The sequence below is a fragment of the Benincasa hispida genome, chromosome 9 (assembly GCF_009727055.1).
Source record: "Benincasa hispida cultivar B227 chromosome 9, ASM972705v1, whole genome shotgun sequence".
Taxonomy (NCBI): domain Eukaryota; kingdom Viridiplantae; phylum Streptophyta; class Magnoliopsida; order Cucurbitales; family Cucurbitaceae; genus Benincasa; species Benincasa hispida.
The window spans coordinates 41,480,226-41,503,269 of NC_052357.1; the positions used below are offsets into that span (position 1 = coordinate 41,480,226).

Sequence of the window (23,044 nt, forward strand, 5' to 3'; positions counted from 1 at the left end):
TTATTGAATTTTCAAAAATAAGTTGAAATGTTTATAAACCACGAGTTTTAGGACATAAAACCCAACAGATTTTATGGAAACAAATACATGGTGATCTTGAACTATATTCCAATAATTGGAATGATGTTGAGAAAACAGTTTAAGGTAATTAGAAAGTTTTTCATCGGATTTTATGTTCTATCAAATAGACCTAGAAATCTTAAACTTTCTATACTTTTGATCAAATCAAAGCATTTCAGTTTTATTTTACCTAACAAGTTTTGTATACTTTGAACTTTTCAAGTGTTCTAAACTTATCACTTAGGTTAAATAACTACTTGCCTTAATTGATTTCTAGCCGTTTTAAATATCTAAATATTTGCAAATGGCTTTTAACTAGGTTGGTTCTTAACAGAAGTTGCTATGTGATAGAACAAATCTAATTTTCGCTAATGAACATTTCATTTACAACAAAAATATATACAATTTATTCTTTTACATACAAGATAAACTAACTTTTATTACAATAATAAAAGTTGATAAGATCATCTTTAGCCAGCAACATCTCCCACTGGTCATGTTGAGCAAATAGTCCTCAGGAACTAGTTTGCCTGTTTTGCCTTCTCTGCTCTCTTCTCAGCAAGGTACCAAGGCAGTTTCTCTTCCAGTGCCCTTCCTCGTTGCAGTGGAAACACTTTCCTTCGTCTGCAGCGTTATCCTTGCCTTTTTTGCTAGCGGTTTTCTTCTTCCCTTTCCCTTTGCTCTTCTTAATAGGCATACTCTTACTCTGTGAAGAGGAAGCAACATCAGGCTTTTGGGAGGATGTTCCTCTTTTCTCAGTGGTAGTAACGTGTACTTTCAGTTCCAGACCTTTAGCTCTCATCATTGTCTGAAAAGCTTGTAGATCATTCAGAAGAGTAGTCAAGTTGTATTCAATTTTATTCATAAGCGCGTTCGTGCAGAACAATAGAAAACTCTTTGGAAGAGATTCTAGAATAAAACCGACTTGACTTCTCTCATCAACCATAGCTCCATTTATCTCTGCCACATTGAAATAAACCATTATATCCAGGACATGTTCTATAATAGAGGCCCCTTCTTTCATTCGACAGTTGTAAATGTATTTAATAGCATCATGCCTTAGGGAGAAGGACGGTTGTCTGAACATCCCACGTAGAGATTCTATAATCTATTTGGTAGTATCTATAGTCTCATGTTTCTTTGCCAAAAAATCAGATATGCTTGTGAGGATATAGGCGCGAGCTTTATCATTAGCATTGATCCATCTATTGTACGTATCCCAAACAGTTCGGTTTGTGTTTGAGCTAGGAATGGGAGGACAATTCTTTATTACTGTAAATGGTCTATCACCAACATAGAATTCAGATTTGATTTCCAAATTGCATAATTATCCTCAATCAGTTTATCAGACGCCAACAATTGTACTAGTGAACTTGTCATTCTGAAAAATATAAACAAATTATAAGTGAATTGCTTTTAAATCAAATCAAGTTTTAGCAAAGTAATAATATACCCAAGATTACTTTTGCAACGATACTACAACAAGACATTCTTACTAAATACTATCTTCAAAATAACTCATATTCCGATAGTCATTTAGCTACCGTTTTTGGTCAGAAATTACTAACTCTTTAGTAATTCTGTAAGTGTAATCTTCTGTTTTTAGACCTCAGAAGTCTGATCCCAGCGATGCTCTCGAAGTCGGAAAGTCAAAGTTGAAACCGACTTTAGAAATCTTATCCCTTTCTGGAGTTTGAGTTGTTCTGAATCCTATGTTAAAACCTTCAGAGGGGATAGTCGACGATAAACAACTAACGCGACCTACTTAAAGATGACAAGTAGACGCAACCTAGGAATCTCATGGTTCAAACCAATAGAAGAGACTGTAGGATATGTTTACACATATCCTTCACCTACTTACTATGAACTACTTCTCCCATTCACTTTGGTCTTGATCTATAACGAACACTTTCCAAATGGAGGTCACTTCCAAAGTGACATGAAGTGCTGCCTGGATCTCACAGGGGGAATTATATAGGACGTGAGAATTGAAATCAATATATCATATATTTGATTTTCCATTGAACAACTTTCTCTCATTCACCATGATCAATTCACACAAACACTTTCCGAATGGAGGTCACTCCCAGGGTGACATGAAGTGCCACATGAAACTTTTAGTGTGAACATCTTGAGAACGTGAAAATTTAAAATCAAAACGTCACATTTGATTCTAAGGTGAACAACTTCCCCTATTCACCAAAATCTCGATTCATGTAAATACTTTCCAAATGGAGGTCACTTCCAAGGTGACACGAAGTGCGACATGAATTTCGATTGTGAAACTCTTAGGGACATGAGAGCTAGAAATAATCATATCATATATGTTTATTGTTCTCCCACTGGAGCCTTCTAACATATCATATACGTTATTTGATTTTCACTAAAGTGTTCCAATAGCATATCATATATGTTATTAAACTCCCATTGAAGTGTTCTAATATTTAAACAAGGCATACGTTTCTTTAGGTTTGTTTGGGCTAATTAAACAACTTAAGTCTAAGTATAAAGTTTATATTTGGATTTAACCTATGATGTCTAGGTGATAAACTAGTTTTAAAATCTCACATCACTCATGTATTAATCATAAAACTAATTAACAATGCTCAATTATTTGACCATAATCCCCAGGTAGGAGGTGTTTCGTAGAATGTCAACTTAAATACCTCCAGCTTTTGACAGGATTATATACCGATTGAGTTTGTAACCCGACTTTTACAAGTTTAACGACCTATTTTAACTATTAAAACGAGTGGTTATCTTACGTGAGCATGCAATTGTTCTTTATAGATTTTAAATGTCTAACCCAATTTTATGACAACTTACAAAATTTTAGACATGCTAAACATCCACAACATACATCAAAGGCATTCAATATTTAATATAACATTTATATTAAATAAAAGAAACCCTAAACATGCATATTATATATTATAACATTGTATAACATACTTTCAATACATGTAACATGCTTCCCATGGTGGGATTTTAAATCTACATGACATACTGTATGCACATACAAGATTTATTTAATTATAACATACATCACATGTATAAATAATTAAACACATACTGATATTGTTTTAGTTTTGGCATTTTCAAGAAAACAAAGCCTAATTATTACAAAAACCAGTAAGAAACAGCTCCAAAACCCTTCCAGACCACTAGAACCGCTCCATACAGCTTGAACCGGGCGTGAACCGCTTGAATCGGACCAACCAAAACCCTTTTGAAGCTGAACCGGATAGAATTTGAAGAAAATCGGTCAAACTGGTCGATCGTCGATGGTTCTCACTCTGTCAACGGTTCAATCTTGTCAAAGCAGTTGAAAAATCTCGTTGTTGGACAGGAATCTAACTCACTCGATCAAAATCTCGCTTCTCGTTCGAAATCTTGCTAAAACTTGATCAAAATCTCGCTCAAACTCGATTAAAACTTACTGCTTGATCACCCAAACTCGCTTCTTGATCACCCAAACTTATTGCTTGACCCTCGCTCGAATATGAGCAGCATTGCAATGCTCAAGGGTAACATTACAACGTTGCCTTGGCAAAAGCTCACGATCTGGAAATCTTCTAGTAAGACTAAGAATACCAGGTTAATAAACTAAGGCAAGTGGGAGAAAAGTTAGGTATGGGATACCGAATGGTAAACCACGGGTATGGGATGCCCTAGTTCATTGTGTTTCTCTGTAAAACTCAAAAACTCAGTTTTATATATTCGGATATATAAGTTACCACTGGAGTTTTAGTCTAAGTGGGAGTTTGTTGGGTTTTATGTCCTAAAACTCGTGGTTTGTAAACATTTAAACTTATTTCTAAAAATTCAATAAGTTGTTATTGAATATATGAATTGCTTCTTTCATTTTAGAAATAAATCCAATAAACTAAAAGATCCATGTCTATTACATGAGTACTTGAACTTTATGTGGAGACATAAAAGTGGATCAGGTTCGAGTAAATAGTCAAAATGGTCTATAGTATATGAATAAGGTTGGGTGCTTTATCCTGATAACAGTATTGGATGCGGCCCACTCTGTAGTTGTTATAAGGAGTTGTAAAGTGCTACAGACAATGTGATCCTAATTCATACATGTTATGACATGAGGAGTGGGGGCGTTCTGTACAATAGGTTTGTACAAGATCAGACCACGAAACCAATCACTTTTGCTTTATAACGTTGTTTACTGTTTAAGACTGACTACTTAAAAGCAATGATCTAGATAACTTGATCTTAATCCTGAGCTAACTATGTCCCCAGCTATCTATCCAGTCTTACCCCTGAAATGGAGGTTTATTGAGCCAGTGCGAGCGTTGCAACGTTGCTTGGGCAGAAGCTCACGATTTGGAAGTCTGCAACTCGGCCTTCTTCACTTCTTTCTTCAATTACAACTTAATTTAAACTCTAATGACTCCAAATAAATTACAGGCTCTTGTGCACACATATAAGCTCATCAAACAAGAGCCAATTACAAATTTAATCAAGGAATCAAAAAGAATTTAAATGCCAAATCTCAAAAAACCATATCAGTGTACAATTTTCATATATCTCATGAAAAAATACCCACCAGACCAAAATTAAACCAAATTGAATGCTTAAATGATGCTCTGAACCAATTGTAGGAGTATATCAGCATGTAATGGAAGCAACAAGGATCAATAAGCATTCTAATTTATTAATTTTGGCTATAAATAAAGCATGCTCACATAATAATAAGAGGGTTTCAAATCATACCATTGTATAACCTTTTGAATCTCGAATTCAGTTGTAAATCTTCTCCAAATCTTCTTGTGAACAACCTCAAGGCTTTCCCTACTATTCTTTTGGAGCCTTAGATTGAGTTGTGGGACTCAAAATAAGCTTGAATGAAGGGAATTTGGAGAAGAAGCTCACTGCTGTATCCTCTTGAAGAACACATTTTTCAACTCAAGTTTTTCAGCAAAAACTCAACTAATGCATGCCCGATTTCCACTTCAATCTTCTTTATTTATTGTAGGACAATCATGCAATTAAGGTTGCTGCATGAGGAACAACTCATGCTTGGAATATTGAATAAAAAATCAAGTGGGATTAGTGTGAGCTACTTGGTTAAGTAGTGGAGAAATCCAACTTTTCTCATTTTTGTGTTTTCCAATTTCAATTTTTGTTTTATAAATTGATTTCTAAAATCAATTTAGTTTTCAAAATTAAAAAATTTATTAATTTTTAAAAATTAATTAAAAAATTCTAATAAAATTAATGATAAATAATTAATTAAACAATTTAATTAATTCTAATTAATTTAATATCAAATATTAAATTAATTTTACACAAATTCTACCTTCATGAATCCTTATTCATGAATTTAATATGTAAATCATATTTAAATACTAATTAAATTCTCCAATTCCGTTTAATTCTAATATTAAACGCATAATTATAACACATATAATTACTAATTCCCTTAATTCTAATTTGAACATTTTTACACCAAATTAACCCCCATTCGTTAACTAATGGGTCACTCCACTAAAGCCCATATCCATCTTTATATATTTAAATCATATTTAAATATATAAATTCTTCTACTTCGTTTAATCAAATTAAACATGTAATTATATCTCATATAATTACTAATTCCCTTAATTCTAATTTGAACGTTTCAAATTAATTTATTACGCTATTCTAGAGCTAGTCCGTTACGAGCTAGTAGGGGGACCTCACGGACTTACAGATCATGGGCTCCAACGATCCGAGATTAATTGGCTAAACTCATTAGACCAAACTAATCCCCATACGTTAACTAATGGATCACTCTACTAAAGCCCATAGTTTCACTCCCCTCACTGTAGATATATTATGTCCACATGGTTTAACCATAATTAACAAGTCGACCCTTCACAGGTTGTTCGTAATAACGGTTGGGTCAAATATCTATTTTATCCCCGAGATTACGTCTTATTCCTCAAGTCCCTACTGATCCTCTAATGAACAACTAGTTTGTGATCCAATCACTAAACCAAACTCTCTCAGCCCAGTGAGAGGGTGGGGCCCCTTGTTCAAGACCTGGATTCAGTACTTGAGAGAACAACCTTTCTCCAATCCCTAAATCGGGTAGGCGTGAACTCCGTCTTGTACCCTATGTCCTCAGCTATCTATCTGGTCTTATCCCTGAAATGGGAGTCTTATTGAGCCAACGCTGTTGAGCCAACCCTCACCTATATAAATCTAAGGATAATCCCGAATAAATAGGAGTTTATAGTTAACTAAGGATTAAGGTCAAGTTACCAAGGTCATCGCTTTGAAGTAGTTAGTTCTAAACAGTAAATAGTGTTATAAAGTAAGAGTGACTGATTTTATGGTCCGATCTTGTACAACCCCATTGCATAGGATGCCCCCACTCCTCATGTCATAACATGTATGAATTAGGATCACATTGTCTGTAGCACTTTACAACTCTTTGTAACAACTACAGAGTGGACCTCATCTAATGGTGTTACCAGAATAAAGCATCCAACCTAATTCATATACTATAGGTAATTTTGACTATTTACTCGAACCTGATCCACTTTTATATCTCCACAAAAAGTTCAAGTACTTGTGTAATAGTCATAGATCTTTTAGTTTATTAGATTTATTTCTAAAATGAAACAAGCAATTCATATATTCAATAATAACTTATTTAATTTTCAGAAATAAGTTTAAATATTTACAAACCACGAGTTTTAGGACATAAAACCAAACATTCATTATAGTGCAATCTAAACAATTTCTAATATTCCCAGCTTGCATATCAAAAGTGGCTAGCGGTTACTCGCATGGAAAACAACATGAAATAAAAACCAACTTGCTAAACTAATTATAAAACTTAAAAGTAGGATGATTGAGGATGGTTTGGACATGCAGCCATGGGCTAACATTACCTTGGATGAGCATGCCTAAGACACCAGGTAGCGAGCGAGAAGGCATCATGCACACGGTGTGTGAAAGATGCAGCCTTAGTACCATCTTTGCATAAGCTGTCAAATGTGTACTCCAGGTTAGGCAAGTTTGGTCTGATAAAAAGGGAAGCATAATTCATCAAACTCTAAGCTACATTCTTGTATGCATGACATGTGGCAAACATTTTGAGAGGCACTTAATAATAGAAGATTATTATTAAGTGTGCTTATCCAACTAAGCTAGCAAGCATGATTATAGATAAGAATGGTAGACGTTCATGATTAAGGGCATCATGGGTGGTTATTCCCGAGTTTGCAGGAAGATGGTCCTAAAAATGTGGAAGTGGAGTAGTGGTGAGAAAAATAAGTCCCAATGTGTGGGAGGCTATTTAGTAGTGGGACATGATCTATTTAAGGGTCCTAAAATGTAGGGGATTAATTAGTCATGGAGGAGTGGTCCTAAAGTTAAGGAAGAGTGGCCGATTTTCAACCCCACTAGGACCGCTCTCACATTTCTCTCCTACTTCTACTCCCCCCACACTATAAAAGGATGACCTTGGGGGTTGTCAATGATAGAGTAAATTAACATGCAGTAAAAAAAAAAAAAAAACAGAATCAATAAGCACTTTAATTACACTTAATTTGAGTTTAAAACATGCTTTTGAAGTACAATTTCACAAAAGGGTTTGTTGAACACAATACCTTTGATGAACCCTCTTTAATTCCCATTGAATTCCACGAATTGATGCTTTAACTTTCAAGTAAACCACTACAAAGATCTTCTCTACTATTCTCTTGCAAGGATTGTGTGGTGAAAACATTGAATTGAGCTGGTTTTTGATAAGATTGAAGAGAGTTCGGATGGAAGAATTTCTGCAAGTTTGCATGAAAAACTAAATTGAAGTTAAAAATTTCAATATATACATGAATTTCATGCAATTAACTTAACACACTTGATGCTTGAAATTGAAGTGGCATGAGGTGGAAATTTGAGTGGGAAAATTCAAGATTGGATTTTTCCACTTTCAAATTTAAAACTAATTTTAATTTTATGCATTTTGATTAATTTAATTTCATTAAAATATGATTTTCAAAAAATCAATTTTAATTTTAATTTTGTAATTTTTAATTTTAATAAATTCAAATTTAATTAATCAAAATTCAAATTTTGATCAATTTCAAAATTTGAATTTAAAATTGGATAATTAATTAAACTCATTTAATTAATTAAATTTAATATCAAATATTAAATATAATATTACACCTCATCTAATATTTAAATCAATATTTAAATATTTTGAACTCTTCAATTTTGTTTAATTTCAATAAAATCAAACGTTTCAATTGCATCAAATACAATTAATAGAAACCCTAATCGAATTTGAACATCTCAAATTCTAAACCCTAATTTTGAATCTTATCAAATTTACTCAATTTATTAATCTAGTTTACGAGCTAGTAGAGGGACCTTATGCAGCTACAGATCATGAGCTCCAACGATTTACAATTAATTGGTTAAACTTTTTTAATCAAATTAATTACTATTAGTTAACTACCAAGACATACCACTATAGCTCGATAGTTGCATTCTCCTCACTGTAGATATATTTATTTTCATTTTAACCATAATCGGTAAGACAAACCTTCACAGGTTGTTTGTATTCACAGCTAGGTTAAAGTTATTGTTTTACCCCTATAAATACATCTTGCTCCTTAAGCTCTCACTAATCCTTCATTGGACAATTGATTTATGGCCCAACTTATAAATCATAACCCTCTCAATCATGAGAGGGTAGGGCCTCGTTATTCAAGACTAGGTTAGCGCTTAAGAGAACAACCTATCTGTTAACCCTAAGTTGGGTAGGAGTAAATTCCATCTTGCAAAGCTATGTCCCTAGTTATTTATCTGGTATTGTCCCCAAAATGGGAGATTATTGAGCAGTGCTGTTGAACTCCTCTCACCTATGCAGAAGAAAGGATAATTCCGAATAAACAAGAATTCATAGTTAGCTCATGATTAAGATCGAGTTACCCTAGGTCATAGAATTTGAAATAGTCAATTTTAACAGTAAACGGTCGTTATAAAGAAAAGTGACTATTTCGAGGTTTGGTCTTATGCAAACTCATTACACAAGATGCCTCCACTCACATGTCTTCACATGAATGATTTTTGGATCACATCATTTGTATCAATATACAAAATGAGCCGCATCCAATAGTGTCACTAGGATGAGGTAGCTAATCTTATCCATATACTTATAGATCATTTTGGCTATATACTAAAACTTGATCCTCTTTTTTGTCGCCACAAAAAGTTACCAAATTCTACTTGAGCGTCCAAATCTGGGTCAATCCCAGCAAAGACATCTCTGAACAAGGTTCTAGCACCATGCCAAATGTGTCCGAAGAAGAAGAACAAAGCAAACGAAGCATGCCCAAAAATAAACCAAAAGTATTCATATTATAGCCATAGATTTGTTTATTGGATAAAAGAATGCAATATCAACAAAAGTTTATTGAATAAAATGCTCAATAATATTTTTATTGATAAATAAAATATGTTAATAATATTTACAAACTGCGAGTTTAGGACATTCCCAACAGCCCAAGGCATCCATTCCTTTAGGTATTTTACTCCTTTTTGGAAGGATCCTATGCTAAGGAAGATCTCTCTCGTATGGAGTCTTCTTGTCTCGAGTCTTGTGAAGTATGGGTTTTGTAGTACTTGGTAATAAAGTGTTATATTTCCACCATGTGCATGTGTTCCTCTTCCTCTCCTCTCTAGCTGAAATATATTCTGAGCATATCAAGGGCTCTTGGGAGCATTTGGATGTTTCTATGAGTGTTTTGGGAAAGTTTACTATAAGATGACTAAGGAACCTCCTTAAGCTGATATGGGTGAAAGGGTGAAAAATCCATAGCGGGATTCTCACCTGTAACACAAGTTTCTTGAGAAATTCCATCCGTTTAATGATGAAAGGATGCGTACCCCCTACTGCGCCCAAAATGTTAGTGTTGACATTCAACATGCGGAAACAATTAGGATCTTAAGCACTCTAATTCCATTAATTTTAGTAGACCAACAAGCATGCTTATATTAAGGAAATAGGATTTCTGAAGTATATACCTTTGATGAACTCTTCAAATCAGCAACTCTTCAGCTTGAAATTGATCAAGAATTTGATGTAGACCACTACAAGATCTTCCTTACTATTCTCTTGGCCCTTAGATTTGATGGTGAAATCCAAAATGAGAAGTAGCTTAGGGAATCTTTTGGAGATGAGAAAGTTTTATATGGAAATATATGAAGAACTTTTATTTCTCCAAATTTCCAAATCTGCCTCAACTACTTAAAGTAGCTAAAAATTTTCCTTTTTGTTCAATCGTACATACGAACTATTTGTACCTAAAATTGACAACAAAACTAACAACTAATAGTGGAATTTTTTGTGTCTAAATAAGTGGATTTTGTGGGATAATCCCATTATCCAATTTCTTTATTGATTCTCTTAAAATCAATAATTTTAAAATCAATTTACTTAATTGATTAAATAAAATAAAAAACCATTTAAATTAATTTCATACTAAATTAATTAAATAAATAAAGTTAATTTCAAATAATCAATTAAACAATTTAATTAATTAAAATAATTTAATATCAATTATTAAATTATTAAACCATCAATTCCACAATCATGAATCCCCATTAATTAATATTTAAATCATATTTTTGAATATTTTTCAACTCCCCAATTTCATTTAATTCGACAACTAAACGTTTTAATTATATCATATATAATTAATAATTCCCTTAATTTGAATTTAAACGTTTTCAAATTTATTCATCACGTTATTCTAAGGTTTGATCTGTTTGTAAGCTAGTAGGGGGACTTAATGGACCTACAGATCATGGGCTCCAACGATCCAAGATTAATTGGCTAAACTCTTTAAACCAAATTAATCAACATTCTTTAACTACTAGGTCACTCCACTAAAGTCGGTAGCTGCACTCTCTTCACTGTAGATATATTTTTGTCCACTTGATTTAACTATAATCAGTAAGTCAATCACTAAACCAAGTCCCCCTCGAGCTAATGAGAGGGTGAGGCCCTTTGTTCAAGACCTGGAGTCAACACTTAAAGGAACAATCTCTCTACTATCCCTAAAAGAAGTATTCCATCTTGCACCTTATGTCCCTAGCTATCTACCTGATTTTACCCTTGAAATGGGGGGCTTATTGAGCCGATGTTGTTGAGCCAACTTTCACCCATGAAATTCTAAGGATAATACCGAATAAACAGGAGTTCATATTTAGCTAAGGATTAAGATCAAGTCACCTAGATCATCGCTTTGAAATAGTCAGTCTTAAACAGTAAACAACGTTATAAAGTAAGAGTGAGTTATTTCTTGGTTTGGTCTTAAACAAACTCTTTATACAGGATGCCCCCACTCACATTTCTCCGCATGAACAAATCAGGATCATATCATTTATTACAAAGTGGGTCGCATCCAACAGTGTCCTTAAAATAAAGTACCCAACCTTATCTGTATACTATAGCCTGTTTTGGCCATCTACTTGAACTTGATCCACTCTTATGTCTACACATAAAGTCCAAGTATTCATGTAATAACCATGGATCTTAGTTTATTGGATTTAGGTTCTTTCTAAAATGAAATGAGCAATTCATACACTCAATAACAACTTTATTGAATAAACCTCAATAATATATTTATTGTTAACAAAATAAGTTTAATTGTTTACAAACCACGAGTTTTAGGACATAAAACAACAAACTCCCACTTGGACTAAAAATCCAGTGGGTTTACATATACAATTATGTACAATGTTGAGTAAGAGAGAATAAATACAATAAACTAAGGCATCAGATACCTTTTAATTCTCCCACTTGCCCTAGATTTATCTATCTCGTATTCTTAGTCCAAATAAGTGACCCTCAAATACTTTAACCATGAGGGCCTTTATAAATGGATCAACTAAATTGTCTTTTGAGGCCATCTGCGTGACGATCATGTCTCCTTGATGTACTATCTCTCTGATGAGATGGTACTTGTGCTCAATGTGTTTCCCACATTTATGGCTTCTTGGTTCTTTGGAATTTGCAACTACTCCATTGTTATCACAATAGAGGGTGATCGACAGATGAGTCAAGAACTTTCTAAGCGATACTGCTTGCTTGTCAGCTTCACATGCAGCTACACACTTCACTTTCATGGTGGAGTTAGCAATATAAATTTGCTTTATACTTCTCCATACTATAGCTCCTTCATTCAGAGTGAATACTGATTTCGAGGTTGATTTCTTAGAATCCATATCGGTCTGAAAATCAAAATCAATGTATCGAGTAAGGATCAAATCCTTAAAACCATACACGAGCATATAGTCCCTCGTTCTCCGAAGATACTTGAGGACGTTTTTAACAACAGTCTAATGATCATATACAGGATTGGACTGATATCTGCTGACTATTCCAACTGCATAGTATATGTCAGGGCATGCACACAACATGGCATACATCAAACTTCCAACTGCTGATGCATAGGGAATTCGTTTCATAACCTTAACCTCTTGAGGTGGCAAAAGGGCTTACCCAAAGAGAAGGGGTGGACTATGAAAAAACCATCTCTCTGGTTGCCATGATTAAGTCAATTAGAATACTCTTTTTCATTGTTGCCTTTTATGATTAAGAAATTTGACAAATGGATGTCAAGAATACCTTTCTGAATGACTATCTTGAAGAGAGTATCTATATGTCTCAAACAGAGGGGTTTATAGAACAGGTTCAAAAGCAAAAGGTTTGCAAACTTAAAAGATCTATTTATGGGTTGAAACAAGCATCTCGATCCTAGAATATGAGATTTGATACTGTGATCAAATCTTATAGCTTTGAACAGAACGTTGACGAACCTTATGTTTACAAGAAGATTGTCAACAAGACTATAGCTTTTTTGGTTCTATATGTTGATAATATCATACTCATTAGGAACACAAAAGGATTCCTAGCTGACGTTAAGAAATGGCTAGCTTTACAATTCCAAATGAAGAATTTGGGAGATGCACAGAATGTTCTTGGAATCCAAATAGTTCGAAATCGCAAGAACAGAGCACTAACATAATGTTAAACATCTTATATAGACAAGATGTTGTCTAGACATAGAGTACAAAATTCTAATATAGGTATGTTACCTTTCAGGCATAAAATTCATTTGTCTAAGGAACAATGTCCTAAGTCTAGATTCATAGGTCTGTACCTTACTAGCTTGGTCTTGTTTTCTCAAGTAGATCCATTTTCAACCAATAGGTTTTACCTCTTCTGGTTGATCTACAAGTTTCCAGACTGAATTGAAGTACATAAACTCCATTTCTAGGTCCATGGCTTTTATCCATTGGTCTCTATTCACATCTTTTATTTCCTGTTTAAAGGTCCATGAATCCTCTAAGACATCATCAGGTATGACTGTCAAACCCATGTAAAGGTCAGATTGTTGAACAATCCTCCCACAACATCAAGACATTCTTAACTCTTGAGAAGAATGTGACGAACTAATTATTGGGGTTGATGCTCTAAATCTCGTAGGGTCTTGTAGTTTGTAAACACTTATATGAACAAACACTTTGTGATTTATAATATATGATATTTTATTCACTTTAGTCTATAAAATATTTGATATTTTAGTTTCATTAACCACAAACCAATAAACTAAGATCCATGGTTATCGTTGTAACTTAAACATGTATGTGGAGACATACAAGTGGATCGTGTTTTAAGTGATAACCTAAATGGTCTGTAGTATATGGATAAGAAGGGATACCTTATCCTAGTGAAACTATGAGTATGACTCAATTTGTAGGTGTTACAAATGTTGTAAAGTGCTACAAATGATCTGATCCTGATCATTCGTGTATTCGACATGCGAGCAAGGATATTCTATAAAAAGGAGTTTGTATAAGACCGAACCATGAAATGTTTAGTCTCATTACATAACATCATTCATAATTGAGACTTTCATTTTACTAGGATGACCATAGGTAACATGACCTTAATCCTGAGTGAGTTGTGAACTCTTGCTTATGAGGGCAATCCTTTGATTTGCATGGGTAAGAATGGCCAGATCGTTGACTCAATAAGCCTACCATTTTGAGGATTTGTCTGATTGGGGAGATGGGAGCTCAGCTACACAAGATGGAATTCACTCCTTCCCCAAAGCAGGGGTAAGTAGATAAATTGCTCCCTTAAGGCTGATCCTGGGGCTTGAATAATGTAGCACCACACCCTCTCTTGGCCCAAGAGGGGTTTAGTCATAGTAGAACTATGATCTATTGTTCATTAGAGGAATCAGGTACTTAAGAAGTTAGATGTAACTACAAGGGAAAAACGGCAAATTGGTCCAACTATACTTACGAGAGATTTGTGAAGGGTCATCGTACTGTTGATTGGTTATATTCAATGGACACAAAAATATATTTGTAGTGCAAAGAGTGCAGTTGTCAGTCTGTAATGCAGTGCCTGGCAGTTAATGGATGGTGGATAACGTGATTAAATAGTTTAGTCAGTTATTCACGTACCGTTAGAGCTTCAAGCTACGGATCCATAAGGTCCCCTTGGTAGCTTAATGGATTCAAGTTGAGAATCAGTTTTTGGGTTAGTTTGAAATGTTTAAATTAATAAGAGGGAATTTGATTATATATGATATAAATAAATTAATTCAATTATATATGATATAATTGACATAATGTATTTGATACATTATTGTATGATTGAAGGAACTAGTATTTGAATATGATTCAAATATGATTTCTATGAATTAGATTCATAGTTATTAAATTTAATATAAATATAGTTTATATTAAATGCCATAAAATAGAAAAAGAACTATGGTTTATATATTGTATATGATGCAATATTAAAACTATAGATTATAAATATAATATGATAAGCTAGTTATTGTATTTATTTATAATTTTTTAATTTTTTAATTATTTGATAATTAAATTTATTTTTCTCAATAACCAACCTTAGTGGGTGGTTACACGGTTTTATGGCAAAAGTGGGATAAAATGAATTTTTTTTTCTAATTATTCTAACTTCAACGAGACACAATTAGCAATCGAGTAAAAAGAGTTTTACTACACGATAGCTTTAGAGAGCCTAACCGACCGAGTATTGAGTCTATGCGATAGACCTCATCTTTTACACGACAATGTTATCGCTTACTCGATCGTTCTCTTCCTTCACTCTAAACCTTCCCTCTATCCAAAATAAGTCAGAGCCCACCACTCCTGGATTCTCACACCGGGAATACCAGGGTAATCTAGTGGTAGTGTCCAGATTTATTCGAGGATTGAGTTGATACTTGCTGGTATTCGAGGGAGATCGAGTTTGAGTTCTTGCTCGTTGCATTCGTGCTTGGTCGAGGGATATTCTTGAAGAAGTGTTCTTCAAAGGTATTGTCTCTTTAACCTTTGTATTTATTTTAAGAAGCATGCTGTAAAATTATGATTTAATGCATAATCTATTTAGTATGATTGTGAATGTATGTGTTCTTTCACCATGGAGTTTGGACGATCCACTTCCGCTCATAGGTCCTCTATATTTAGAGTCCCTTCAATTGGTATCAGAGCTAGGTTGTTTTGATTTCCAAATTCCATTGCTGTATTGAATGTCATTTATAGTCTTGGTGGGTTTTAAGTATTCTGCAATGTGTTTAATTGCTAAGTGTGTTTGTGGATGTTGTTGATGGATGTTTCGGGATAATTTTCTCTGTTTAAGCTTTCTTTACTTTTACAAAAGTTAATTTGTAAGGGCTCCTGTGTTTTTGGGAATTATTAACTTGCAATCGAGTTTGTATTCATTTTTGTGTTTTTGAGTCGTTCATGAAAAAGCTTCAGACATAAGGAGTAGCTATTCGCTTTGAGGGAGAAGGCGAATCGATGGTCGCATCCTGTAGCTCAATCTACACGATCGTTTAGATTTGGCTATGCGACCGTGTAGAAATGTTCTACTCGATCATGTAGTATTTGCTAAACAATCGTATAGCTAATGCCATGCGATCGAGTTAAGAGTTTACTTGATCGTGTTGCGTTGGCTACATGATCGTGTAGACGCTCGAGGGAAACGATTGCAGAGTATTTGATACTTGACGCATGGCATGCACGCTAAACGATCGTGTAGGCTATCATGCTCATCACATAGTCAGTAGCTACATGATCACTTGGTATATGATACTTGGTGCTTGCTACATGATCGTGTAGACTATCATGCTCCTTGCATAGTCGTTCGCTACACGATTGCATGGCATGGGTTACTCGATGTACGCTACATGATCGCGTGGAATTTCATGCTCATCGCATTGTCATTAGCCACGTGATCATCGCTACATGATCGTTTATACTTGATGTGTGTTACTCGACGATCAGAAGGAATTGCTACACGATCAAGTGACGAGGCTTCAAGGTAGGCGGTTCAAGACCCAGTCTATGTATTCGAACCGATTGACTCGACTTCTTTATTAATAGTTTAGATTTTATTTTTCGGTTTTAAGACATGTTATCTCGGTCCATCAACTTTTATTGAATGTACATATGATGTATGTTTATATTATATGCCATAATATACACCATATAGTTTTAAAATCCACCATAGGTTATGCATTTTATTCATGCATCATCTTTATATTATAAGTGTTATAATATAGTAGTTTGCATGATTAAATTACTTAAAGCATGCTCATGCATCATATAATATAAGAGTTATAATATATGCATGCATTAAAGCATATCCATGCATCATCTTTATTATAAATATTACAATATAAGGATGTATGTTAGCATGTATGCTTAGTTCATTACTTGTTATATAAAAGTAATTATATATTAGTAATGAATGAACATTGCATGAAGCATGACATTTAGGTTTATTTATAAAAGTTATAAATACCATGTGAATATCTAGCTTAGCAATGTGGTTGGTTTTAATTGTTTCATTCTTTATAAGTGTTATAATTAATGAAATTAGAATTAAAATAAATAAGAAAGAGTTGCATAAAAACTTAGGCTTTAATCATGTTTTAAAAGAGTTTTAAAATTTGATTGAGATAGACCTAAGATCATGGTTCTAATGAGATTAGATACCTAAGTTTAATCTTTTAATTCGGTTTAATAGGATTGAATTGACTAATAAAAGATTAAATATGTACCAAATGTATTTATAAGGGACCTTTTCTAAGGCTGGTTTTGGCTAGGCTGGGGTACTTAAGTCAATGGAACGTCATACCCCTACCTGGGAACCTACCTAGAAAGGTGAATTAGATAGATTTATTACATGCATGCAAATTTGATGATAGTTTGTTAAAGTGTTTAATAAGACTTTAATCAAACTTGTTTAATCATCAAAAGCAAATGTTGTTTTTGAGCAAATTAAACAAACTACTTAGTTAAAATCAATAGCCGAATTTACTAAGCTAATGAATCCCTAGGTAGAACATTCAGTGGGAGGTAACTGGGGTATATGATACTTCACTTTACCTCTATACGTTTCTTCCTAAAAAGTTCACATCGTGAGATCTATCCTCGGCCTCGAGGCACCCTGGGAGTGTCCCCTTAAAAAATGGAATTTGGGTAGGTCAATACCAAGGTGAATGGAGAGAATGTTCATAGTAAGTGGGAGTAGGATGCGTGACAACATATCCCTCAGTCTCTCTCATTAGGTTGGATAAAGTTTTTAACGTGCAGTCGCCTCGAGGCACCCTGGGAGTGTCCCTCTAAAGGATGACTGTATTTGCATAACTCTTTATCTAGATCTCCAAAAATGGAAGGGTTGCTTTAGTCTCTTGTCCTAATCTGCTTTTTCCCTACAGTGGACACATTAGGGTGGGACTCTAGGGCCTAAAATGGGGGTTACTGATGCGTTGGAAAAAGAGAGGAAAATAAATATGCATGCATCTTAGTTATGCATTGATCTCCATGCATCGAGGTCATGCGTTGGACTTAGAAAATATACAATATGCGTTTAAGCATGTATATGATGACCATACGTTCCTGCACACAGTTTTCTCGCTTTCTCGTCAAGTATTACGAGAACACAAGTTCGGGATGACTGAGGTCGAACACAGGGACTTGTAACTCAGTGTTTGTGAAGTAATGCGTTTGAGTCAATGAATAAAAGTAAAAAGATAAAAGTGAAGGATTATGTGCTACTCCCTCCTAACTAAAAAAGATTGAGCAATATGAAGTTTAACTATGAGAATTGATAGAGATGCAGTAGTCGTTAATGGCATAATAATGTTCATTATTTAGGTCGCCTGAGTAATCCAACTCACCACACTAACGCATCGTGCACCTCTTGGTGGCTAGTCGCATGCTTATATCTCTATAATGCTTGGTTGCATCGAGCATAGGATCGTGCTATCTCTAGTAACAATGCATATTGCTTTAGTGTGTTCCACTACTCACCTCTCAGGCTGTTAGTTGCGGCTAATCAGTTCATAGACAAGCATTGCAACACCCATAGACAAGGCTGCACAGCTCACACCAAGCGAAGAGGATTAACTCACTATACTCGCACAACGCACACCTCTCAGTGGGTTGCTACATGCGCCTCATCTCAGGCTACACGATTGGAGTATGCGACGCCTTCGATAACTAAATGATGAACAAGATGAAGAAGATAAGAAAATGGCATTGAAGGAATTAAGATATGCATTGATTACAAAATGTATTAATGTCTTAAGCCAAAATGTAATACAATACAGAGGCAAGAGGAGAAATGGAGGCTAGATGAAAACAATCTCTTACTTTTCATCCGAAATGCGTCAAGGCTGCTGGTGGCGCCATGGATGGATGATGGAGAAGTCTCTCTTGAGCTCTATCTCCAGCGAGAACTCTAGTCGTCACTCGAAATGGGTTGTGGAGGTGAAGAATCCTAAAAAAAAATCTTGCTCATGCTCTCATCTGTGATCGCAAGAATTTGCCTTAATGCAGAAGCTCGGATGCCTTGAAGTGAAGGTCCAAGGTGCTATTTATAGAGCTTAAATGCCAACAACGTTCATGATTGCATTCTACCTCCCTACTACCTTTATCGCGGTAAGGGCAATGTCAACATCTTCTTATCTTGTTGATACTCATAAGGTATGCGTTCATGCTTGTTTCTTCTTGAAGTATCCATGCATTCCACCCATCTTGCGATCGTCCTCTTATCATGGCTATCGTTCTGTAGTTGCAGCATTTCATGCGATGAATTGGTCTTCATGAAGATCAACGCATGCAATCAACTTTGCGATGGTTTAGGATCAACACATGCTATCAACTTTAGGATGGTCTAGGATCAACGCGTGCAATCGATTCCTACAATGGCTGCAAAAATACACTTTGATGCATAATAACGCATGATATAATGTTAGTGAGGATTTTCAGTGCTGATCAATGCAAGCTCACTTTTCCACATGAATCCTTGGTATTATTAATGCATATCCTGCAATTAGCCCTCATAATTCTAGGTAAAAGGCTACAATAGCTTGTATTTCTATGAACTATCAGTTACACTTACACAGAATTGTTAAGGATGTTAACAAATTCTGGACTGAATAATGGTGACTGTTATATTCAGTTACAAGGAGTTGTTTCTGTCAAATGGTTGACATTGTCTCATTTCAGTGAAGGGCACTTGATCACCCTATGGTGACTTTTTTCCTGCCTCACTGGAGCATCATTGCAAAATAGATGTCACTTAGTGTACAATAGAACTATTTTGGTAAAACTTAATTGGTGTTAAAAGTGGTTAGATGCAAGTAGACTAATTAAGTTTGTTCAATTTTTCAGCAATATAATTATGGCAACCACTACTTTAGCGCTTTTAGCTGTCGATAAACTGATTAGTGAGAATTACGCTAGTTGGTAGAATACAATTAACATGATACTTAACATCGATGACTTGAGGTTCGTTCTTATGGAGGAGTGTCCTCCTATTCCACCTCCCAACGTTGCTCGAAATGTTCGAGAGGCGTATGAGTTTTGGACACGGGCGAATGAAAAGGCTTGAGCATACATCTTGGCCAACCTTAATGATGTTTTGGCCAAGAAGCATGAGCCCATGATCACTGCACGTGAGATCATGGAGTCCCTAAGGGGAATTTTCGGAAAACTGTTCATGCAGCTCAGGAACGATGCTCTTAAATTCATCTTCAACTCTAAGATGAAGGAGGGAACATCTTTCGTGAACATGTTCTGAACATGATGGTCCACTTCAACATAGAGGAGATGAACGGATTGTCACACCCCGCACCAGATTACCCTTCTAACCTGGACGAAATGGTGACTGCAGCAATTACCAACCCTTTTACTGGCTCTTACTGCCTATCTTACCTGCTAAGTAATACTCAAACCCTGAATACATACATATTAACTCAGAACTTAACACATTTACATTACAAGGTTTCGTAGCATCGTTTATACATGGATATTACAACCTAGAGAGCCCCATTAAGAGTACTAGTCACTAGACAGATACATGTGTACTAACTAATACAGGTCTTCAATTATGCTTCCTTCAACCTGTTTCTTTGAGTGGCAGAGCAGTAGTAGAATAGTCATTTGGGAACTGACCGCTACATAAAAAAGAAAAACATTCGAAAATGTGAGCTAGAAGCCCAGTGAGTGACTTAATAAAAATATAAATCTCATGCTTAAAACCGAAAGCTTGAGAACATAATACTGAAACTAGAGTCTAACTGGAACGAATGGTGACTGCAGCAATTACCAACCTTTTACTGGCTCTTACTGCCTATCTTACCTGCTAAGTAATACTCAAACCCTGAATAACATACATATTAACTCAGAACTTAACACATTTACAATTACAAGGTTTCGTAGCATCGTTTATACATGGATATTACAACCTAGAGAGCCCATTAAGATTACTAGTCACTAGACAGATACATGTGTACTAACTAATAACAGGTCTTCAATTATGCTTCTTCAACCTGTTTTCTTTGAGTGGCAGAGCAGTAAGTAGAATAGTCATTTGGGAACTGACCGCTACATAAAAAGAAAAACATTCGAAAATGTGAGCTAGAAGCCCAGTGAGTGACTTAATAAAAATATAAATCTCATGCTTAAAAACCGAAAGCTTGAGAAACATAATACTGAAACTAGAGTATACCAAAGCAAACGTGTACTTAAAACCTTTAAAACCACCATTAACATCATTATTCCTCAGTTGAGAACGACATACATCGCTCTTAGCTCCCAACGTCTGTTATCGGCTAAGAGACCCATACCTCGGCCTCTCATTCAGACCTGTCTACGTGCTCATGGATTTTTCTATGTACCGTCAACCTTAGGTACCTTTATTCAGATTCTTTTCTTACCTTTGGTATTCGGCTCACTCAAGCTATCAAGTTCTTGAAAAGCATTTAAATAATAGTTTCTCAAAATATAGCACAGAAAACTCTTTAGGATACCTTCCCTACCTTTTCAGTATCTCTTTTAGTTATATTTAGGAATACTAACGCATGTACTCGTAATTCTTAGGATTTAAAGCATAGTACATCAAGCTTCATACACCTTTAGCCTTTAAACCTTAATGCAAGCTTATACTTTGCAAAAATATGTTGGCTTAAATCAGTGTTGAACTAGCTTTGTAAAAACTACTTTAGATGCATTAGATATGAAAACTCATACATTAGTAAACAATCATGCGTTGATAAAATTAACATCCAGTAAGCCATTAGGCATTTCCAAATTATTCTTCTAGCCTAGAAGAAGATATTGACCTACCTTTATCCTTAGTTGAAGAGTGAACTATTAGATCTACACCCTCAATGCCAACCTTAGTCAGAGATGAACCCTTTTGCTCATCCCTCGACGTCGATATGACTACGTGCATGTGGTTATAAATGAGTACTGTCACTCTTAGGATATTGACTGGAATACCTTTCTCATTGTCCTTCAGTCCCTTAGGAAACCTTCTCATTGTCCTTCAATAATCTTTAAGGATACCTTCTTCATTGTTCCTTCAGTATCCGTTCATATAGGCTAATCATAAACATTTAAGTTGGAAAGTAACCTTCTCATTGTCCTTTCAGTATCCATCATATAACTAGTCAAAAACCTTTTAGTGTGAAAGGATACCTTCTCATTGTCTTCAGTATCCATCAATTAAACTACGTCATAAACCTGTATGAAAGGATACCTTCTCATTGTCCTTTCCAGTAATCCATCATATAAACTACGTCATAAACATTTTGTTGAAATGATAGCCTCTCATTGTCCTTCAAGTATCCCGTATATGACTAGTCATAAACCTTAGTTGAAAGGATACTTCTCATTGTCCTTCAAGTAATCCGTCCATATAACATAGTCATAAACCTTTTAATTGAACACTAAGACTTAGGTGCTCAATCATCAAATACTAGTTCATCCATCATCACTGGTTCATCCATAAAAATGGAGTTACTTAAACATACTTGATAGTATTTGGCAAGATAACATATCTAAATCATGCCATTCCATTGGAAAACATGCTTTACTTAGCCATAAGAAACAGGTTTCACAAATATGTTGGCCTTGGCACAATCATATTAAACACCTTAGATGAGAAAATATCTTCAAAGAGATCAAAAAGTTTCTAAATCATTAAAACAGTTAAGTTCATCATATAGTCACTCACAGCTCGTTGGCCTCGTTTTAACGAATTATTAACGCCTTTCCTAGCTTCTCTTGGCCTGAAAGGACATAATTCCAAGTTAACTAGCTTAGAAATTTTTTTAGTAAAATACCTCAATTAATTCCATTTATTAAAGGAACTTTCCATCAACAAAGACAGCTTACTGGCGAGATCCTCATGAGCGAGACAGCGAGATCCTCTAGAGCGATAACCCAGCGAGATCAGCGAGAGTCCTCTAGGAGTGATATCAACGAAATCCTCGAGAACGATACCAGAGAGATCTTCTAGAGCGAGATCAGCGATACTCACCTTACCAGTGATACCACGCGATACTAGCCCAATTTCTAGTGAGATTCCCTTCTAGAGTGAGATCCTCATCACAAA

At 35.0% G+C, this 23,044-nt stretch overlaps 1 protein-coding gene across 1 annotated transcript in view; it reads right to left on the minus strand.

Moving 5' to 3' along the window:
* The window catches only part of LOC120084726, a 32,813-nt gene extending 10,846 nt beyond the window's left edge, over positions 1-21,967 (minus strand). Inside the window, exons 1-5 of the mRNA XM_039040543.1 lie at positions 21,772-21,967; positions 20,786-20,806; positions 20,359-20,379; positions 986-1,020; positions 703-868 (exon numbers count right to left, since the gene is read on the minus strand). Coding sequence (XP_038896471.1) covers positions 703-868; positions 986-1,020; positions 20,359-20,379; positions 20,786-20,806; positions 21,772-21,967 — 439 coding nt within the window. The remainder of the gene's footprint in view (positions 1-702; positions 869-985; positions 1,021-20,358; positions 20,380-20,785; positions 20,807-21,771) is intronic.
* Positions 21,968-23,044: the final 1,077 nt, after the last annotated feature.